This window comes from Thalassophryne amazonica, chromosome 15, assembly GCF_902500255.1.
Source record: "Thalassophryne amazonica chromosome 15, fThaAma1.1, whole genome shotgun sequence".
In the NCBI taxonomy this organism is placed as follows: Eukaryota; Metazoa; Chordata; class Actinopteri; order Batrachoidiformes; family Batrachoididae; genus Thalassophryne; species Thalassophryne amazonica.
The window spans coordinates 85,281,429-85,305,129 of NC_047117.1; the positions used below are offsets into that span (position 1 = coordinate 85,281,429).

General features: G+C 42.0%; 1 protein-coding gene across 1 annotated transcript in view; it reads left to right on the top strand.

The window, feature by feature from the left end:
• Positions 1-14,232, top strand: part of LOC117526663 (multidrug and toxin extrusion protein 1-like) — a 49,242-nt gene extending 35,010 nt beyond the window's left edge. Inside the window, exons 9-14 of the mRNA XM_034188716.1 lie at positions 1,905-1,977; positions 4,326-4,395; positions 4,498-4,630; positions 4,722-4,816; positions 13,833-13,896; positions 14,009-14,232. Coding sequence (XP_034044607.1) covers positions 1,905-1,977; positions 4,326-4,395; positions 4,498-4,630; positions 4,722-4,816; positions 13,833-13,896; positions 14,009-14,232 — 659 coding nt within the window. The remainder of the gene's footprint in view (positions 1-1,904; positions 1,978-4,325; positions 4,396-4,497; positions 4,631-4,721; positions 4,817-13,832; positions 13,897-14,008) is intronic.
• Positions 14,233-23,701: the final 9,469 nt, after the last annotated feature.

Below are 23,701 nucleotides of genomic sequence, written 5' to 3' on the forward strand. Positions count from 1 at the left end.
AGGGAGTTTTCAGGGAATACTGTTATGTCTTCAATTTCCATACCATAAGTCAGAACAAGATCTAAGATATGATTAAAGTGGTGGGTGGACTCATTTACATTTTGAGTGAAGCCAGTTGAGTCTAATAATAGATTAAATGCAGTGTTGAGGCTGTCATTCTCAGCATCTGTGTGGATGTTAAAATCGCCCACTATAATTATCTTATCTGAGCTAAGCACTAAGTCAGACAAAAGGTCTGAAAATTCACAGAGAAACTCACAGTAACGACCAGGTGGACGATAGATAATAACAAATAAAACTGGTTTTTGGGACTTCCAATTTGGATGGACAAGACTAAGAGTCAAGCTTTCAAATGAATTAAAGCTCTGTCTGGGTTTTGGATTAATTAATAAGCTGGAATGGAAGATTGCTGCTAATCCTCCGCCTCGGCCCGTGCTACGAGCGTTCTGGCAGTTAGTGTGACTCGGGGGTGTTGACTCATTTAAACTAACATATTCATCCTGCTGTAACCAGGTTTCTGTAAGGCAGAATAAATCAATATGTTGATTAATTATTATATCATTTACTAACAGGGACTTAGAAGAGAGATCCCTAATGTTTAATAGACCACATTTAACTGTTTTAGTCTCTGGTGCAGTTGAAGGTGCTATATTATTTTTTCTTTTTGAATTTTTATGCTTAAATAGATTTTTGCTGGTTGTTGGTGGTCTGGGAGCAGGCACCGTCTCTACGGGGATGGGGTAATGAGGGGATGGCAGGGGGAGAGAAGCTGCAGAGAGGTGTGTAAGACTACAACTCTGCTTCCTAGTCCCAACCCTGGATAGTCACGGTTGGGAGGATTTAAGAAAATTGGCCAGATTTCTAGAAATGAGAGCTGCTCCATCCAAAGTGGGATGGATGCCGTCTCTCCTAACAAGACCAGGTTTTCCCCAGAAGCTTTGCCAATTATCTATGAAGCCCACCTCATTTTTTGGACACCTCTCAAGACAGCCAGCAATTCAAGGAGAACATGCGGCTAAACATGTCACTCCCAGTTCGATTGGGGAGGGGCCCAGAGAAAACTACAGAGTCCGACATTGTTTTTGTAAAGTTACACACCGATTCAATGTTAATTTTAGTGACCTCCGATTGGCGTAGCCAGGTGTCATTACTGCCGACGTGAATTACAATCTTACCAAATTTACGCTTAGCCTTAGCCAGCAGTTTCAAATTTCCTTCAATGTCGCCTGCTCTGGCCCCTGGAAGACAATTGACTATGGTTGCTGGTGTCACTAACTTCACATTTCTCAAAACAGAGTCACCAATAACCAGAGTTTGATCCTCGACGGGTGTGTTGCCGAGTGGGGAAAAACGGTTAGAAATGTGAACGGGTTGGCGGTGTACACGGGGCTTCTGTTTAGAACTACGCTTCCTCCTCACAGTCACCCAGTCGGCCTGCTTTCCCAGCTGCTCGGGATTGAAGCCGACTATCACACGAAGGAAGAATTGCATGCCATTTGTGAAAAATCGGAGCCCCCTCAAACACCTCGTAAACCTGTCGCCACAACCATTCATGCACATAAGTGGCCGAAAGACAGCAAATGCCCTGCACATGCTCATTTAATCCCCCTCTCCTCAGGTGTCGTCCAAATTCCAGGTGTCGTACATGAACATCTAACACCGCTCACTGTACACTTAGAAAAGGTGAGGCTATTTGCACACCTGGTATGATAGTAGAGAGCAGGTGATCATATTCAACCTGTCTGTGAAAACTGTCTAATTGCTACACGAGTGTGGCATCACCTAGCAAAACACATAGGTGTAACTGTGCCAACCCCCACACACACACACACACACACACACAAATGGCTTGTCACTGTCCAGCGCAGTGCACTGCTGGACCAGCTGACTGCTGTGTCCTGCAGCTCTGCTGGACACCACACCATGCACATGCACACGCCCTCATGAGGACCAGCCAGCGTCTGAGCATGCCGCACGGTGTGAAGCCGGCCCGGCCGGCTGATGTCACTTCCACCACGTATATTGCAGTTTACATGACAGACAGAAAGAGTGGAAATTAAATAAAACACATAAGGGTGAAGGCAAGAACTCATTCTTGTGTGATCGTTTTACTCATATGCTTTGCTGTGGAAATACGGCACCTGTCAGCTGACCGCAGACTGTCAGCAGGACATGACTGTGCACACAAGGTGTCAAATTAAAATCACAGACATCAGACAGACGCAGGACAAACACATAATAATACATACAATAAATTAAAATCACAGAACAAAGCAACAGAGAGTGAGCCTTTTTTTTCTGTGACCTGCCGAGGTCCTCAGACACAGGTGAGCGTGTCCCCCTGCGACGTGCAGCTGGTCAGATATCTGTGCTCACAAGTCATAGCTCGGGAACACCTGTACTGGCTTGTAGGATATTAAGTCGCATAACTACAGGGTGGCACGTGTCACTGCGAGATTATGAATTCCTCTGATCAGTTCCGCCATGTTTTTATGACAGATTAGTGTTGCAAAATATGTCTAAAGTCATTTTCTTGAATTGTTTGGGTGGGTAGGGAGAGTTCCCACGGGATAAAAAAGCTTTTCAACCTACCATCCCTGGTTCTCAAGACCAGACACCTAAGTGGCTCGACTCTACTCTTTTCTACTCTTCCATTTTACTCTTCCTTTTTAGATATTTAGATATACCTTAGTATACTAGTATAGTTCCACCTTAGAAATGGAATATAATATATAAGATATACCTTACTGAATTTTCATGCACCATGACATCAGACATGACGTCATGACACCAGACTCTGCAACAACAAGGAGTACAGCTGCATAGACACTGAAGATCTGCTGAAAATCTGAGATCAGCATTTCTCCTGACTGATGACTAATATCCTCCAGGTGGGGTTCAAGATTGTAATTATTCTCTATCAATTATAATTATTTTACTAATATTATATATTTTTAAAATGATTGTAATTACCATATCGATAACAGGATCAATACCTACTTCCCTCACGAGGTGGGTGGAGTTCTTCCTCTTTAGGTTTGGTGCTTTCGGTCACATGTCATCATTACATCATCACGCCAGGGGACGTAAATGAACGGCCAATAGGATTTCCGAATAAATAATTTATTCTGCAAATGTGCACAAAAACCCAAATATGCTTTAGACAGTCAATTACAAAACAGTGCCCCGTGGACAACACACCAGAGCCGCCAAGTCCTGAATCCCCAGGTGGTCACCACTCCAGCTGTCAGACCCGGTACTGCTGGCAGGAACAAACACAGGTTAAGGTGGGTGTGTGCACACCCAGCAAACAGTCAGTAACTCACAGAAATCCTCCTGGAGGAAATAATCCAGATACTCCCAGAGTGCAGAGGAAAACTGGAGAACGTGCAGTGTCAATGGTTATACTCAGTAAGTCAGAAGTGAGGGGTGGAGACGCCAACTCCTCCAACTTCCACAAACTCGGCTACAAGCTGCAAGTATAAGTCACAATTGCAAAGACTTCAGTACAATGAATGTGCGTACGGCACAAAACGGCTGAGTAGGTTTACCTGAAAGGTAAGCAGCTAACTCGGCAGAGTTATGGTGTCTCTCCCAGGCTTTTATGGGTGGTGTGATGATGATGAGTGACAGCTGACAGCTCCGGTGCACCTCGTGATCCCACCAGGCCACTGCGCCCTCTAGTGCCTGAAACCCGCCAACAGGCAGGGCGCCCTCTGGTGGTGAACCGGCAGTACCTCCTCTTCGGCGGCACACACAACAATGGGCAACACGTGGCTTCGTGGTTCACTCTAAGAAATGAAACATACACTCTTAGGCATAAAACGTTGAATTTAATTGATAAAGTTAAGGTAACATTTTCCACATAGCACTGTCAATTAAGTGCAAAACAATATTGTAGTTGAAATTAATTAAATCAAATGAAACATTATTACTTAAATCCCAATATTGTTTTTGCACTTACCTTAACTTTCTACATTTTATTTCTTAGAGTACACTGTTGCCTCATAACAAGAAGGTCATGGGTTCAACTCCCACCTGTGGCCTTTCTGTGTGGAGTTTGCTTGTGGGTTTCCTCCGGGTACTCCGGTTTCCTCCCACATTTAAAGACATGCAGGTTAGGTGAATTGGAAACTTTATAATTGCCCAGGTCTCCCTTGCAAAAGAGATTATCTCAGTGAAACTAACCTGGTTACATAAAGGTTAAAATAAAATAAACAGAACATTTGAGAGTTGATGCAGCTGAACTAAAAAAACAAATCCTCTCTTGTCGCTGTCCTTGTCTGAATATATGTTGGTGATCAGTGTGACTCCATGTTTTTTAGAGACATTGTCCAGAGGGTTGGTGAGGTGATGTTTATTTATGGCTTCATGCATATCGGTGACACCGTTGGGGTGAGAAACAATTTTAAAGCCAGTTTTCTGATCATCAGCACGATGTCCCAGATGTAATGCTGATGGAGACCGAATGTGATTTGATCTGTTTGATGTCCACAGGGAGTGGCTGGAGGTGTTGTCAGAGGAGTCGGGAAACAGCTGATTGGTGCTGCGTGTAACCTGGTGGGATACTACGTCATCGGCCTCCCCGTTGGAGTGCCACTGATGTTTGCAGCTCATATGGGTATTGTAGGTGAGCACAGGTGTTGTCGTCTTCTCTGGTATGTTTCAGCAAACATCAGAGAACACCATAACCAGAACTCTCTTCTCTCTCTCTGGATAAGGTCTGTGGACTGGACTGACTGTTTCAGTGACTCTACAGACAGTCTTTTTAATCATATTTTTGTCCAAGCTGAATTGGCAGAAAGCTGCTGAAGAGGTGCGTAAATACAACCAAGAACACTCAGAATGCTGACTGTCCAACCTTACAGCTGGCACAAACCAGCACACGTCACTGCTCCTTTCCAACGGACGCAATTATTTTCACACTCGGAGTCAGTTTCTCAACCTGCTTACACTAAACAAGGGTCATGGCCAGACAGGATGCCAGTCTACAGCAGGGCCACATATAGACGGACAGACACATTCATGCATGCACAGTCATATACCTACAGTCAGCTTAGAGCCACCAGTTGGCCTACGGTGCATCCAGGAAGTATTCACAGCACTTCACTTTTCCACATTTTATTCTGTTACAGACCTATTCCAAAATGCAGTGAATTCTTTTTTAAAGGGTTTTAGAAATTTTTGCAAATTTATTGCAAATAAAAAAACTAAGAAATCACCTATACGTAAGTATTCACACCCTTTGCTCAATACTTTGTTGATGCATTTTTGGCAGCAATTACAGCCTCAAGTCTTCTTGAATATGATGTCACAAGCTCGGTGCACCTATCTTTGGGCAGTTTTGTCCATTCCTCTTTGCAGCACCTCTCAAGCTCCATCAGGTTGGATGGGGAGTGTCACTACACAGCCATTTTCAGATTTCTCCAGAGATGTTCAATCAGATTTAGGTCTGGTCTCTGGCTGGACCACTCAAGGACATTCACAGTTGTCCTGAAGCCACTCCTTTAATATCTTGGCTGTGTGCTTAGGGTCCTTGTATTGCTAAAAGATGAACTGTCACCCCAGTCTAAGGTCAAGAGCGCTCTGGAGCAGGTTTTCATCCAGGATGTCTCTGTACATTGCTGCATTCATCTTTCCTTCGATCCTGACTAGTTTCCTAGTTCCTGCTGCCAAAAAACATCCCCACAGCATGATGCTTCCACCACCATGCTTCACTGTAGGGATGGTGCCTGGTTTCCTACAAACGATGCCTGGCATTCACACCAAAGAAGTTCAGTCTTTGTCCCATCAAACCAGAGAATTTTGTTTCTCATGGTGTGAGAGTCCTTCAGGTGCCTTTTGTCAAACTCCAGGTGGGCTGCCATGTGCCTTTTACTAAGGAGTGGGTTCCCTCTGGCCACTCTACCATACAGGCCTGATCGGTGGATTGCTGAAGAGATGGTTGTCCTTCTGGAAGTTTCAACCTCTCTCCACAGAGGAATGCTGGAGCTCTTACAGAGCGACCATCGGGTTCTTGGTCACCTCCCTGACTAAGGCCCTTCTCCCTCTAATACTCAGTTTAGGCGGGTGGCCAGCTCTTGGGAGAGTCCTGCTGTCTCCGAACTTCTTTCATTTACAGATGATGGAGGCCACTGCGCTCACTGGGACCTTCAAAGCAGTAGAAATTTTTCTGTAGCCTTCCTCAGGTTTGTGCCTAAGACGATCCTGTCTCAGAGGTCTACAGACAATTCCACTGACTTGCTCGATTTGTGCTCTGACATGCCCTGTCAGGGGTGGACTTGGATCAAAAATGCCCTTGGCATTGTTGGACATGGTGCCCCACCATAATGATTTATGCAATATGTGAAGGTGCACGACATACCAAAGGATATATGTGCACATTGTATTGTTTCTAAACTTTCAATAAAGCACAGCAGCCTACATAGAAGAGAGTAACCTTGTTAGAAAATGTATACGAGGTCTATTAGATAATAAACCGACCCTTTTATTTTTTTTTTAACTATATGGATTTGAATGATGTGCGATTACACCAATCATGCTTGAACCCTCGTGCGCATGCGTGAGTTTTTTCACACGTGTCGGTGACGTCATTTCCCTGTGGGCAGGCCTTGAGTGAGATGTGGTCCCGCCCTCTCGGCTGAATTCCTTTGTTTCACACGCTGCTCGAGACGGCGCGCGTTGCTTTATCAAAATTTTTTCTGGACCTGTGAGGAATACCCGAGTGGACGCTATTCAAGAAATTAAGCTGGTTTTCGGTGAAAAGTTTAATGGCTGATGAGAGATTATGGGGTGTTTCTGTCGGTGTAAGGACTTCCCATGGAGCGGGACGTTGTGCAGCGCTTCCATGCGCCGTTGTCGGCCTGTTTAGACCTGAAAACATCCTAATTTAAGGCTTAATTCACCCAGGACGTCGTGAGAGAACAAAGAAGATTCAGAAGAGGCTGGCATGAGGACTTTATGCGGACATTCCACTGTTTAAGGACGTTTTTTAATGAAAGACGTGCGCTCAAATTCTGTGTGCGCCGCGACAGGAAAAACACCTCCGTGTTGAAAACCATTTGTAAAATTCAGGCGGCTTTTGATGGCTTTCAACAAGTGAGTAACTGAGAAATTGTTTAACAGCTTGGGCATGTTCCAACTTGCCCATTAAGGTTTTTCCTGTCACGACCCCCCGCGGTCGGGTCCGGCCCGACATCTGCCCGCACGTTCTTTCATTACAAAATGTCCGTTAACAATGGAATGTCCGAATAAACTCCTCATGCCGACTTCTTCTGAAAGTTCTCTGTTCTCTGACGACTTACTGGGTCAACAGAGCCTGAAATGTGGAAGTTTTCAACTTGTAATGGCGAGATGCTGCCGCCTCGAAGCGCAGATCGCCGTCAGCCGCCGTGGGCCGTGCTTACGGCGACACTACCAGACCAAAATCTCTCATCAGCCGTTAAAATTTTTACCGAAAACCAGCTGAATTTATCGAATGGTGTCCACTCAGTTGTGCCTTACAGTTTTGAAAAAATTTTGATCAAACAAAACAGCAGTCTCTGAGACATTCCTAAACAATGAAAAAATCGACGAGAGGGTGGGCGACTCCTCACTCAAAGACTGCCCACAGGCGAATGACATAACCGACAGGCGTGAAAAAACTCTCGCATGCCAACGAGGGTTCAAGCATGTCTGATGTAATCACACGTGATTCAAATCCATATGGTTTTTGAAAAAAATAATAAGGTCGGATACTTTTCTAATAGACCTCATACACTCTTTCTCTACACACAGAGACTTTATCTTGAGAGAGATGGCCACAGTGTCACAATTCCCATCTTGAAGTGAAAGTGGATGTTAGAGAAACACTGCTAGAGATGTCTTTTCAGTGTTTAATGAAATATACTGTTTATACAAATATACAATTATGCCCACAGTAAGACCATATATCCAGGTAAAATAAAGAGATGCTCATTAAAGTGGCATCTTAAAGTATGAAAAACGGACAGACAATGAGAGAGAGAAAGATCGAGAGAGAGAGATGCAGAGACAGGCAGACAAAGGAAAGAAAGAGAGCAGAGTCAGTTATGGTATAGTTTAAATAATGCAAGAAGCAGAGTTGTGGTCAGATTTGCTGAAGTCATCTGAGTCGGTCCCTTCTAGAATTACAATAAGAGCCATTTAGTAAACTCACAATGAAAGAAAAAGAACACATGTAAACTCCCCATCAAGAAAAGGTGAACCTTCACTACAAATAAGCCCAAAGGGGAGAGAAAGAGAGGCCAGGTGGGTCAAGAGAACACTGAGAATGAGAGTATTAGAAAAATTGACATTAACAGTATTGGTGTAATGCAATATAGATGGTTGCATCCATTACAATCACTGTGTAAAAGTAGTCGGCTTTATAACCATCCAAGTGGATGTCAGCAAGAACACATAAAAGTATACAGTATAGTAAACTTACAAATGTGAAAATACCTCTTCTTAAGCTAAAACAGAACCTTTATTGTCATTGTACATATATACATACATACAACAAAAGATGTCCTCTGCATTTAATCCATCCTAATTACAGTTAGACACAATCTAACCACCAGGAGCAGTGGGCAGCCACAGTCCAGCATCCGGGGACCAACTCCGGATGTAGAGACGCTGCCTTGGTCAAAGGCAGAGAAAGGAGCAGACCCTAAATAAGCATGTTTTTGATTGTGAGAGGAAACTGGAGTGCTCACAGGAAACCCACACAGACACCCAAAGAACATGTAAACTCCACACAGACAGGGTGGGAAGCAATCCCACAACCTTCCTGCTGTGAGGCACCAGTGCTAACCACTAAGTCACCATGCCGCCTACTCACTGTCAGCTGTATTCCCTCAAGGAGGTGACCAATGTTTGCTCTGGAGCACTTAAAAAATATGCTGCAACACTAGTGGTGGGCACAGTTCTGCTAATCCGCTAACCATTGAAGCTCATGTTTTCATTATTGGATTAGCTTTTCAGATAACTTTGAAAACCATCATCGGACCAATTATCTTCCAATAAGTTTTGGTCTGATAATTTTTAGACCACTAACATATTTTTGCAGATGTGGTGAACAAAGCTTTACGTTATAAACATTTGTAGTAGATGTGCAGGTCTATCCTCTGCAGGCAAAGGAGAGCTGGTTCTAGAAGACACTGCTCTATCCTCTGCAGGCAAAGGAGAGCTGGTCACAGGAAAGAAAAAAAGCTCATTTCTTTTGACCCCATACTGATATGCTGGCAATATCACCTAAGTCATCCAGAGGCATACAGTTTTAACTTTTTAACTAAAAACAATTAAAACTAACAGTTTTAACTAAAATTTTAACCAAACTAATTTTGAACAAGTTATTTAAATTAACGTCACATCTGAAGTTTAATAAAGTGAAAATATCAGATATATGTTTTAGTTTTAAAGTAATGCACTAATTTTGAAGGTTTTAGTGTGGAAATGCTGTGTCCAGGTGCATTATGGGTACCCTCAGTACATTAATGACAGAAGAAATGCATTTGAGATGCTCTGATCAGGCTCCACACGGACAACAGCATTAAACTATTTGCATATCGTGCCTGAAAACCTCATGAATATATTCTCTGGGTTTATAGACATTCTTATTGTGTTTGTTTTATGTAAAAATGCCAGAAGAAGCTCAGGTTGCTTCTCCATTATTTTCAATTGGAATCATTGCAATAGATTCCTGTTTGTGCTTTGCTTATGTCAAACACTGTCTGTCATCTTTGCTCCAGAGTAATATATATATATATATAAGATGTCTGAAATTCAGTTTGCGTTTATTAAATTCCATGCATCTTAAACGTAGCAGACATGGATTATCTGGAATTTTGTTTTGGCAAGTTTTCACAGTCTCTACTGCCAACTACTAATTTCTGCCTTTTTGTAGAATGAGGGCAGCTAAAATAAGTCTAATAAGTCCAAGTCTACTCACAGCATCATCATCAAACAAAGGCTAAAGGCAATTCACACACGCAGATTCACACACAAGGGTGACCACCTCCAAACCAGCAAGGATGAGGTTGTGCACAAAACTCTATAGGCTAATGTTATTACGCATGTTTTAAGTCTGACTGAATAAAATGAGTGTTACTATAAATTCCTGTGTTGAGCATTTGCACACTTTTTAGTCTATAATTTCCCCATACACTATTTAGTGATGTGTCTCTGATTAATCTTCTGTTTTAACTCATTATCATTATTGTTATTCCCAACCCAGTTTCATGGCATGTCATGATTCAGCAGCACGAAATATACATTAATCTATTGGTTTGTGATATTGTCACGAAAAGCGCCTCATTTTCGTCACGGCAGCACAAATTCATTCTAATGCATTCCATGATGGCTGCATGAAATTAAAAGTGAAGTGGGGAATCAGGGTAGTTATGGTTGGGGTTGGGGGAAGGAGTAGGGTTAGTAATAGTGAGTTTTTAAAAAAAAGTCACAAAATTTTGAATTATTTCATGATGGGAGGACAAAAAAAACATGAGATTGGGCTGGTTATTCCACACATCCCAAAATATTTTCATTGTTAATTCCATAGGCGATCATCATTTCTCTGTCTTTCTGACATCGTGCTAGCTTACATGCGTAGGCTACCCCCCCCCCCCCCCCCCACACACACACACACACACACACACACAAACAAACAAACAAACAACAGCCCTCCGCGATGGCACCATCATGAAACATCTCTCTTCAGAAACATTTCGGCTACTTCTTCCTGGGATGACTAATTAATTTTGTCAAACTGATATGTCAAACATATCAGTAAATTTTGCACATTTTGTTGCATCAGGTGTACTGAGATGGAGGAGGTTTTGCAAGGTGGGAGCACTGAAATGTTTCACCTCTGGGAGCTTTGGTGGCCACAAATCCTGTCACTTGAGTTCGCTGTCTTTGCCATAATGCACCCGTTTTACACACTTTTGAAGACATTGAACAATCACAGTTTCTGTTATGGTTAAAAAACCAGGAACCGAGTTGGACCTCAAAATGCAGTTTAGCCAAAACACGAGAGGCTGTCTTATGTAAAAACTAAAGGTTTTAATTCTTCCCAAAATGGCAGTGACAAACAGAGGCTCCAAAATCACAACTCCAAAAATAACTAGTGTCGTTAAAGACAGAAACAAAATTTGTTCAATTGACAAAAAAACAAAAATAGACAGAGTGCAAAAATCCACATCGTAAAACTACTGACCAAAAGGAGACAGTGGAGACACATACAAATAGGTGGTGATGGGTGGTGACTGGCAAACGTAACGAAGCAGTAACTGACAAGTACAAATACAAACAGCCGGCAAAGAAGAAGCAAACTGATGTGACTAAATACACTTCGGTTAATTGCAACCAGGTGTGAGCAATCAGGAGAAACAAAAGCACGTGAGGACCAAGGGTGACATCAGAGGGGACACAGAAAATACTAAAACCCAGCTCACAGGAAAAGAAAACAGATTATCAACATGGTAAATAAACCCAGGTCATGAAACAGTGAACCACAGAATAAAGTCTGCAAGAGCACATGTGGAACTATTTAATACAGAAAACATCAGAAGACAGAAACTACTAAAATAACTCCAATACGAAAACCATAAGAGATACCAAAACACTGTACCCTCACCGAATGTCTGAATATCGAATATCAAACTAGTCGCACAGGACAGCTGCCTTATTGCTGCACTCAGATACTAAGTGTAACCATGATGACAATAAGACACAGCTGTAAACAAGGAACTAAAGGGTAAACACGACAACAGCACCATATAAACCCGGACGCGAAGATCTAAATCTCTCATTCCCATACATACACACACAACCGACAGTACACGGGAAGAGGAAGCGCGTCCACGCAAGACAAACAAACGTCGTGCAAACACACACACACACACACACCTAGAAGACCCACACATGCATTCTCACACACTTCACAACCCACACATCAATACTCACATGACAGGATCCCAGGGGTCTGATTCAGTGCAATAGTGCAATCTGCTCATTCACGGAATGACAGTGTAATATTGTCACTGATATTAAAAATAATAATAATAATTTTTTTATACTAGTCGTAAGCAACTCTTTCCATTGCAGAATAATCAAGAATTCCCCAAAAACACATGAATCTATAATGCAATCATGCAGATCATAGCTATTTTTCGTATGTCTATGGACAGATGATACAGTGAAAAAATAATTTCATATTGTTAAACAGTGGGATATGTTCAGATTTTTTCAGTGATAGATGATAATGAAAAATTGTGACAATATGTTATCAAACTCAAAAACTTTTTATTTCCTTTCTTTTCTGTTTTTCTTCATATTTTATTTATTTAACTTGAAAGGATAAACCCCTTGAGATTTCAAGGGGGTCCGCAATAATAACAACAAAAACATCCAATGGGCAAGACAGATGCAGCAGTACATACATAACAAAATATATAAAAAGAGGCAACAATACAGTTACAAACACTTAATTACACACAAACATGTCTACATGCACACACCCACAACCAATCACACCACACACGTAAACACACAAAGCTCTCTAACACTCTCCCATTAGTACTACCACACAAAATTAATAAAAATTAATTGTTATGGAAAAGAGGAATCAAAAACAGTTAATGTTTTTTAAGGTCTTGTACAAGAGCACTTTTTCATACAGACAACGAGGCTGTAGAGCGGATAGAGGATGGAAGGCTGTTCCAATCATAGGGCGCTTTATGTTTAAATGAAAATTTTCCAATTTCCTTATTAATTTGTGGGACAACAAAAAAAGATTGAGATACATGTCTCAGACTATAAGAAGAACCAAAAGGAGTCAAATATTGTTTTAAATATTCTGGATCACTGAGATTAATGCATTTAAAAATAAATATCAACCAGTGAAATTGTAGTCTGGAAGATGGAGTGAGCCAGGAGAACTGGTTATAAAGGTCACAATGGTGAGTCATAAAGGGGCAGTGGAGAATAAACCTGCACAAACTGTTGTAAACTACATTAAGTGGTTTAAGATGAGACGATGAAGTATTTTGATAAACTATATCACTATAATCAAGAATGGGAAGTAATAATTGCATGACAACCTCTTTCTTACAAAAAAAATTAAAACAATTAATTGACTGATAAAGTAGTTTCAATTGACATGTAATTTTATTTGTGACAGACTTAATATGGTTTGTAAAAGAAAGAGAAGGTTCAAGCCAAAGACCTACGTTTTTCCGTAATTATTGTATGGCCTTGCCTTACAATATAAAGCGCCTTGGGGCAACTGTTTGTTGTGATTTGGCACTATATAAATAAAATTGATTTGATTTGATTTGATTTAAACTGCTCAACAGGTACAATTGGATATTATCCAAAGAAGTAAGAATAAGCTCACCTACTGATATAGAGCTTTGTTTGAATAACACTGAATGAGATTTTTAATTGTTAAGAAGCAATTTGTTAGCTTGAAGCAATAATTGAAGTGAGTTAAAATCATGTTGAAGCGAGTGCTGAATGTAAGCAATATTAGGTTTGGGACAATAAATAATAGTATCATCCGCATAGAGTTGAATATTACAGTCTTTTTCACATATTTTTAATTAATTAATTAATTTATTTATTTATTGGGGCCGGTGTGGCAGGATGCAACCCCCCCCAACCACCACACCACCCAACCACTGGATCCATCCCCATCCTGTGGCATCCTTTGGGTCACAGGTGGCACTGTGACAAAGAATCATACTGTAGCTTAAAAAAAATCACTGATATTTGGATGCTGGTGAAGCTGGTATTGAGTATTGTAAAAATACTTCCGTCATGTCTCTGATCAGGCTGTTGTGAGAGCCGGAATCCAAACCTTAGAAGGAAAGCAAGTGAACCAGAGAAAAACACCAGGTACCTAACAGTCATGATCACTTCTTATCTTCCTGTCATTTCATGACATTTTAATGTCTTGCTGTATGTCACCATCCAGTGTTAATGTAATATACTTCTTTTCAACCTCCAGACTCAGATCGGGTCGTGACTCTTCCATCCATTTGTGAGAATGTAGAGAATTGCGGAACACACCGGGAGGTGCAACTTCCAGTCCAGAATAAATCCACGATCACGACAGTGGGAAAGGTTCTGTCAGGGAAACAGCTGCTTGTACGCCGCTCCATGACCGTCCTGATTATGATCCTCATCCTCGCTGGGGGATTTGTTACCAAACACTTTCTCACAAGACTATAACTGCAAAATGAAGTCTTTAAAATCCAGCAAGGTAGAAAAAAATAACAGATAATGAAGAGTGTTGGTCAGGAGGTTATTATGAATATCATCTTATGTAAAAGTTGAAGACCTCTATGCCAATGATTCCAGGAGGTGAAAAGTGTGGCTTATATTATTAATACCACTAACAGTGCTACAATTCACAACTTTTTTCAAAGAAATCTCTTTAGTATCTCAGTAGCAGTACCTACCATTTCGTTTCAGAAAACCAAATGACTGGATCTTGCAAACCAAGATCCACCAAGAACATGATGCTCTTGGTGGATCTTCTTTCCTGGACTTTATACCTCCAGGTGTTATTGAGGAGGGTGTTTACAGTTATGTGACTCTTTTGGAAATAGTTTTTCCATCCATAGCAAACTTCTACTTTTGTTTATTTTTCTTTTTTTCAGATTTGAGGTATGTACTTGCAGGAACAATATACTGTTTGTAAAATTGACTGGAAACATCGCCGATGAAATGCCATAGAGGACATGAGGTCTCACATTTGCAATTGTTCATCTCACTGATCGGACGAGCCGCATCCAATGAGAGATGTTACAAATTTTACCACAAAGTGTGTGACATTCTGGATACAACTGTGTTGTGTTGAAACTCCAAAATAAATCATGGATGGAAATGTCGTTCTGTGCCAGGGAGATGGTTTAAAGTGTGACGAATCCATTGGGAATAAATTCAAGTGGCCGTGGTTAGAGGAGAAGGCCCAAAAAAGTGACACTTTTAATAATCATATATATGAAAAATCATTACCCTCTGTAAGTCTTTTACAATTGCACATCTTATTATTTGGTATTTTTGGCAGACAGCAATATTCTCCATGAATTATTTGTATCATTGTCAGTTGACATGATACAAATTATGTCACACAAATCCATCAAAATCTGTTTGTGATGAATTTACTTCAAACTGTCTTCATGGTAACACAATGTGTTTATTTATGTTTTCAGCGAGCGTGCAAAATATGCATTTTATGGTTTCTTCTGATAAATGGGTGTGAAATATTTATGTAGAAAAATTATAAACATTAAACATGCTCGTAGAAGTCAAATATTGATCTAAAAACTATTTTGATGTAAAAAACATTTACGCGCCGTTTTGCCTCTACACATAAATTCTAAGTAGCCCAGACACGCTGACATCAAGACTATGTGGAAAAATCCTTGTTATTCCCTTTCCCATTCATACAGGTGACTAAAATTGGAATTTAAACAAAAATCAGTGTCATTTAGAACTGAAAGTGATATTGGTGACAATTAATGAATTAGATAAAGCTTTACCTGTGTCAAATATTATTATTATTTTTTTTTTTTTTCATGTTAGGACCCTATCAGTTGTGTTATTAATGCAGAACATGCTGAAGTCTAATCTTTGGGTAAGTGTATAAATATATAGTAGTTTTATGAAATAGTAACAATACCATATTCTAGTCCATGAGATAGACTCTGTACTATAAGGCCATCAATTTGCCAATATGGGAAAACATGATTTTCTGTCTAAAATGAGTAAGAAAAGTGGAATGAGAAATCTCTCATTTAGCTTATTAATTGCACTAAATCACACCAAATAACATGTAAGATTTAAGTCCTGAAGCCTGAAGAGTTTCACTAGACACCACCTTCAGAATTATGCATATCCTGGATTGGGATCCAGCCATTGCCTTCTATAGTTTGATTTTGTTTGTCCTTGCACGTATGTTTCCTGTCCCCAACACCCCCACCCCCACAGTGTACCTTGCTTTTGTGTTCTCTTGTGCTGCTATGCCTGATGTATTTCCATTATGGCTTCATGCATTTTCTCATTTCCTAAACTTTCTTTGTTCTTGACATCAGAGTTCCAGTTTTAATCTTCTATCCCCTGTCTTTTGTGTTGGATACTGCTTGCCAGGCTTTGATCTGATAACCTTTGACCTTTGGCCTGCACATTGGAACTGTCTTTGCCTGATCCCTCACAGACACATCTGTTCTTTTATTGACACTTAATGTAAGACCTTGGACTGTCCCTGATTGATAATTAAAAGAACTTTGTATTCTTCTGGCTGTTCTCTGCACTAGGATCATCTCATTCTCAGAAATGTTACAATAACAATTACACAGTTCACAAATGACACAGTCAAAACAGAAACTTGTCTCCACTAGATGGGGCTATTCTGCTTCACACTTTGGGGATTTTCGACTTTTTATATTTACCAGTGCCTGATTCCTGGACAAAGCTGAAATGATGAAAAAATAAACTTTTGTTATGAGTGGCAACAGTTTGCTGAGTTATCACAGTGTGTATGATTTACATCTCAAGGATGCTTTTCAAACTCAGGTGCTATGAACTGGATCAGAGAAACTAAGGCTGAAAACAGAATGAATGACAAAATTGAACTTTCTGTTTGTGTTCTATAAGGTTCTTGCATTTGAAGCATGACAGTACTGATACAGGTGGACGTATTAAGGAGAGGGCCAGGAGGCAGCGCCACAACAGCAGGATAGAAAAATAATAATCATAAACAGCACAATTACAATAGGGTCCTCATAGGACTTTGTCCTACTCAGGCCCTAACTACACTGCCATCATATTTCAAATTACAGCAAGAAAGCAAATGTCAAAAATCATGCACAGTGACACTATGGTAAAGTTGGAACAGCATAACCATAGAGTGCAGACAAGGAGGACTTGACATCACCTGTAGACTCTATAGAAATGGGCGATATGAAGCCTGTGTTTGAGCAGTGTTCTGGGCGTCCCCATATTGACAGCAGTGGTACGATGAGCCTGCTATAGCATGAAGGGGTTAAGCATGGGTGGCTCTGTGTGCCATTTAAGATGCCTGCACACACTACCCTCCCAGAGCCCGAACTAGCCATTGTCCGTTCAGTGACTACATCATATGTTCTGGTTCTGTGTGGCAGGTCCCCTAACAGTTAAGTCATGTGCTGTTCATTTTCTCAGTAATCATGTATTAAGTGAACCTGATAATTAAACTGTTGACAGCTGACAAGAGTGCAAACAATAATAAAAATAATAAATGTAAGCGCTTTCCATCAAAATGCTACACAACAAACAATTCAAAACAAATAAGTTAAGAGCAAGGCTATACAAGCGAAGCGCCACGCAGCGGTGCAAAACTCTCTAATGGTACACTGAGTCCCAAACAGAAAGTGCCAAATTTTGAGTCCACAGTGAAGCAAGAAATGGCAAATGTTGAACACTTCCTGGATTGACAGTACACAAGATCTCATGGAATCTTGTGGGAATTCAGTGATAAGTTCACACTGAAACAGGAAGTGCCAAATGTTGCGCCCACAGTGAAACAGTGGGATCTCATGAGAATTCAGTGGCAAGTTGAGACTGAAACACGAAGTGCCAAATTTATATATTTATTTATTTATTTATTCTGGAACTCTTAAAATTCCGACTTTATTCTCGTAATATTGCAACTTTATTCTCGTAATATTACGACTTTATTCTCAAAGTCTAAAAAAATTCAATGTGGTCCTAAAACACTGTCATACTATATATATATATATATATATTTTTTTTTTTTTTTCTTTTTTTTTTTCAAAAACTATATGGATTTCATTCATATGTTTTTACATCAGACATGCTTGAACCCTCGTGCGCATGCGTGAGTTTTCCATGCCTGTCGGTGACGTCATTCACCTGTGAGCACGCCTTGGGAAGGAGTAGTCCCGCCCCCTCATCGGATTTTCCTCTCTGCTCCTCTTTCCATGACAAAAACTCCTGTGGAATGTGCCGTTCATTTCCAAACTGGACGCTGTGTTTTATCCGGGATGTTGTCTGACTAGCACAGGAACTGTGAAAAGACGTGGACATCAGCACTTTTTCGGCACATTGAGACAGACGTGCGGAGGAATTCCGCGCGTCACGGCGGTGCCGCATGGCGCACAGCAACGCCGTGATGAAGCCTCACGGGACATGTTCTGGCATGTCCGGGCACATCCACAATTTCTCGGATAATCACTCGATGGAAAAACCACCGACAGCTGTCTGAACGCCATCTCAAAGCCGTCCTGTGAGACCAAAATGGAGGTGGTTTTGTCTCGCTCCAGTAGCGAATCCATCGTGACGCGCGAAGCCTCCGCTCGGCTTTCCATGACAAAATCTCTTGTTAAAAGTGAAATCTGCCGGGAAATGGTTTATGTCCAGCTCTTGTGATAACCAGAGAAATGGCACACGATGGTCACGGATCCAGACAGCCATCCGTTTAGAAATGAAATGGTCATTTCAAATGTCCTTAAAGTGACAGTAACACTCCTTATTCTCTACCAAGCCCGTAACATTTTCACCGAAAGCCAGATAAATTTTTCTAATGGTTTCCAGCTGACAGTCTCTAACAGTTTCTGAAAAAATTCTGTTTGGAAAAAAAGCCCAAATCATTCCGCCATTTCCTGACAATGAAAATCCGCCGAGGGGGGTGGACCACTCCTCACTCAAAGCCTGCTCACAGGCGAATGACGCAACCGACAGGCGTGAAAAAAACTCATGCATGTGCACGAGGGTTCAAGCTTGTCTGACGCAATCACACGTGACTCAAATCCATATTGTTTTTGAAAAAATAATAAGGTCTGATACTTTTCTAATAGACCTTGTATATATATATATGTGTGTGTGTGTATGTGTGTGTGCGTGTGTGTGTGTATACTTTTATATTTTTATTGTATAGGAGGTGGGTATTTTGCTTCTGCCTACACCCTTCTGGCCACACGGGTACGCTGTGTTTGCTGTACATTAGGGGGTTATTCCTATTCTAATTAAATTCCATCGTTTGCACGGTTTATTATTTGTAGGTAATTCGGTTGGCGAGGCTTACTGTTGAGCCGAGGCAGCATCGCTCCAACAGCGGTCAGAGCGCGGAGTAATAAATCAAATGTGAAAATCCATCAAATGTGAAACGGTAATTCTGTATCAGAATCCACATCAGTACTTTTGTATGGTAGCTTAAATTATTTTGGCAGCGGCATGCAACTTTATCTCGATCTCAGCTAACAACAAGCACCACGCAGCCGGTGTTCTGTTGAATTGTGCATCTCGTCAGACAAATCGACAGTTCCGCCTCCCGACAATATTGCGCATGTGTAGTTGCATGGAGGACAGGAATGGTATCTCATCAGGGTGTGGAGTAATACATCCAAATGTGAAACGGTCGAATATTTTGCCACCGTTACCCCGATATTATACGGTCTGAAATCTCACACGCTTAACCAATCAGATTCGCAGAAGAAATCTAACTAGATTAGAATTTGCATTATATCGCAATCAAAATTGCCTCAATCACTCATTTGTGACAATGAGGTGCAAACTAGCACTCTGATTGTTCTGAACATTGAAATGCCCTTTTGATCTATATTTTAGCTTATGAAATCCCACTTGTAACAGGACTTTGACCTTAAATTTGTTTCCAAGGTAAAAATTTGTGCAAGTGGAAACAAGTATTGGTGGAGGTTTGCACTTTACAAGCGCAGTGCTGTAGTTTACTGTTTTTTTATCATTATTATTTATTTTTAAAACTATATCTGTGACAATATTACTGTCATTCTATGAATGGCAATGTTTTATCTTACAAAAAGAATTGTTGAGCTTAAAATGGAATGAACATTAAAATGACAGCTGTCCAGTAGTTAAAACGGCAAATTACACTCAAACGTGCAGCTGAATAACACTAACAACTTCTGTATTCCTCTGAGCATTAGTGTTAAAAACAGGAAAACCTGGTAGGGACCTCTCAGAGGTTCTGTTTGTGAGCAAAGTAGTCAAACAATATAAAAAACCATGCACATTACTGTGATTATAAACACAAAACAATGAAAGGAACTGTTACAAAGTTTGAATGAATGAATGAATGAATTTTATTTGGCACACACAGGTCCAGAACAACAAAAACTTGCCACGAAAGAGAAAAATAAAATAGTCCAACAATGCACCCATGTGATCAAAAGGGTGTAGGTAGAAGCAAAAGCTTGTAAATTCCTACCCCTATAACCAAAATCAAGAATTATACATATGTACATAAAATTAAAATATACATATACCCATCATAACTGCTACAAAGTATACATTGATCCATGAATCTGAATTACAACAAAACACAAACGTGCAAGCAGCAGTGCAGAACAGAATCAGAACACAACCAATCATGTCACAACAGAATCAATAAGCCTAATTTAACATACCATAGCAAGTAATCAAATAATTTTTATAGAGCCTTTTGAAACCAACCAAACTACCGAGTGATTTTATATTATTCGGGCAATTATTCCAAATATTTACACCTTTAACAGAAATACAATGACTTTTTATGGTAGTTTGAATCTTTGGTTTCCGAATTAATAATGTTCCTCGCAAATTGCACCTGGAGTCCCTCATTTCAAATAGGTCCTGGACGTGTTGTGGCAGAAGTCTATTTTTCACTTTGAACATATTTGTATTATAATGTAATAGATCAAGTGCCAAAATTTCAAAATATGCAAATGGACAAACAAAGGATTTGTTGGCTTGTGATAAGGTTTCTTGCTGAAAATTCTTATCGCTTTCTTTTGAAGTAAAAAATATTTGTGTGGTTCCCCAAACTTCAATACAGTAGGTCATGTATGGAACAAGTAATGAATGATATAAAGTAACTAATGAGTGTTAGAAGGGGAAGTCTTGTGCTTTATACAAAATGGCAATGATCTTTGACATTTTAGATTTAACATAATTTATATGTGTTTTCCAACTTAAATTATCATCAGTAAAGACCCTAAGAAATTTATTTTCATTCACGAGTTCAATTTCAACACTGCATTTTTGTAAATTTCTACATGCACTCCTGGGCTTATCACCAAATATGATGCACTTTGTTTTACTAAAGTGAAGCGACAATTTGTTAGAATCAAACCATTCCTTAAACTTCTGTAGTTCCCTCTCCTTCATGTCTAGAACCTGTCCCAAATGATCCCCACTACAAAACACAGTCTTCTCATTGGCAAATAAAATACAACTCACAAACTTAGAAACCAAGCATATGTCATTACTATATAAAAGAAACAGCAAGGGCCCAAGGACTGAGCCTTGGGGTATACCACAAGTGCACCTCAAAAATTCTGAATTTATCCCACCCAAGTGAACATACTGGTACCTATTGTGCAAGTAGTTGGCTATCCAATCATGTGCTAATCTTCTGATGCCATACTTCCATAATTTATCCAATAATATGGTATGCTCAATGGTATCAAAAGCTTTCTGTAAGTAAAAAAAAACTACGATGTACTGTTTATTTTCAATTCCATTTGTAATATGTTCCACAAAATCAATTACTGCCAGTGAAGTGGTTCGATTTTTCCTAAATCCATATAGCTGCTCATTTAGTATGTGATGTTTATGTTGGGAAGGTGTCGTAGCACGGACCCACAACAGGGGGCGCAAATGAACGGACAATGAGTAAGCCAAAAGGTAACAATTTAATGTTGTGATATTACACAACGAAACGTGTCTTAATTTCACAGTCAATAAACACCAGGTGAAGTGTGGGCAGGCTCGAAGATAGAAGACGCCCGACGAGAGAGAAGCCGCGTCCCACACGGCTTCCACCACTAACGGCCTGAAGAACACCGGAGCCGCCAAGTCCCGAGTCCCCAGGTGGCCTCTGTCTTCGACTGTCGACCCTGGTACTGCTGGCAGAAAGCAGAAATATGATGTGTGAGTGTGTGTCCGCACACTCAGTAATCTATAGTCCAGATACCGTTAGGAGGGAGCACCTCCACCTCCAAATCACACACACTCGTGCAGCTCCTGTTTGTCCCTCTTCTGGGTCTTCACAGGAATGCGACTGCACACAGAACAAAGTTAGACAGCGTATTAGTCAGCAGAGAAATTACCTTGGTTCTGGTAGTCGATTTCTCGGCGGGGAGGTGGAGTTGCAGTCCGGTTTTTATGGTAGTGATGATAACGAGTGACAGCTGGTGCAGAGGATGAGTGACAGCTGTCACTTCTTCTGAGTCTGGCGCCCTCTCGTGCTTGGAGCCCGCACTCCAAGCAGGGCGCCCTCTGGTGGTGGTGGGCCAGCAGTACCTCCTCTTCAGCGGCCCACACAACAGGACCCCCCCCCCTCAACGGGCGCCTCCTGGCGCCCGACCAGGCTTGTCCGGATGTCTTGTGTAGAATTCGGCCAGGAGGGCCGGGTCCAGGATGAAGCTCCTCTTCACCCAGGAGCGTTCTTCAGGTCCATACCCCTCCCAGTCCACCAGATATTGGAAACCCCGGCCCTTACGACGGACGTCCAGGAGCCTGCGGACTGTCCAGGCAGGCTCCCCGTCAATGAGCCGGGCAGGAGGCGGCGTAGGTCCCGGAGTACAGAGGGGCGAGGTGTGGTGTGGTTTGAGACGGGAGACATGAAAGACAGGGTGAATCCGCAGTGAAGCCGGGAGTTGAAGCTTCACTGCGGCCGGGTTGATGATCTTGAGGATACGAAAGGGTCCGATGAATCTGTCCTTCAGTTTTGGGGAGTCGACACACAAAGGGATGTCCTTGGTCGAGAGCCACACCTCCTGCCCGGGCTGGTATGTTGGGGCCGGGGAACGTCGGCGGTCCGCATGGGTCTTGGCCCTCGTCCGGGCTTTTAACAGGGCAGAGCGGGCGGTCCGCCACACCCGGCGGCACCTCCTGAGGTGGGTCTGGACCGAGGGCACACCGACCTCTCCCTCCACCAGCGGGAACAATGGGGGCTGGAACCCCAAACATGCCTCAAAAGGGGAGAGGCCGGTAGCAGACGAGACTTGGCTGTTATGGGCATACTCGATCCAGGCCAGATGGTGACTCCAGGCCGCCGGGTGCGCGGAGGTGACGCAGCGAAGGGCCTGTTCCAACTCCTGGTTAGCCCGCTCTGCCTGGCTGTTGGTCTGGGGGTGGTACCCGGACGAGAGACTCACGGTGGCCCCCAGCTCCTTACAGAAACTCTTCCACACCTGCGAAGAGAACTGGGGACCACGATCTGAAACGATGTCCGATGGTATCCCATGCAGCCGCATGACGTGGTGGACCAGAAGGTCTGCCGTCTCCTGGGCTGTCGGGAGCTTCGGGAGGGCCACGAAGTGGGCCGCCTTGGAGAACCGGTCCACTATCGTGAGAATAACGGTGTTGCCCTGGGACGGCGGGAGGCCCGTGATGAAGTCCAGGCCGATGTGAGACCAGGGGCGATGAGGCACCGGCAGGGGCTGGAGGAGTCCCGTCGTCCTCCGATGGTCTGCCTTGCCCCTGGCGCAGATGGTACAGGCCTGGACGTAGTCCCGGACGTTGGTTTCCAGGGATGCCCACCAGAAGCGCTGCTGGACTACTGCCACGGTCCTACGCACTCCGGGATGACAGGAGAGCCTGGACCCGTGACAGAAGTCCAATACGGCAGCTCTTGCCTCTGGTGGGACGTACAGTCTGTTCTTGGGGCCAGTCC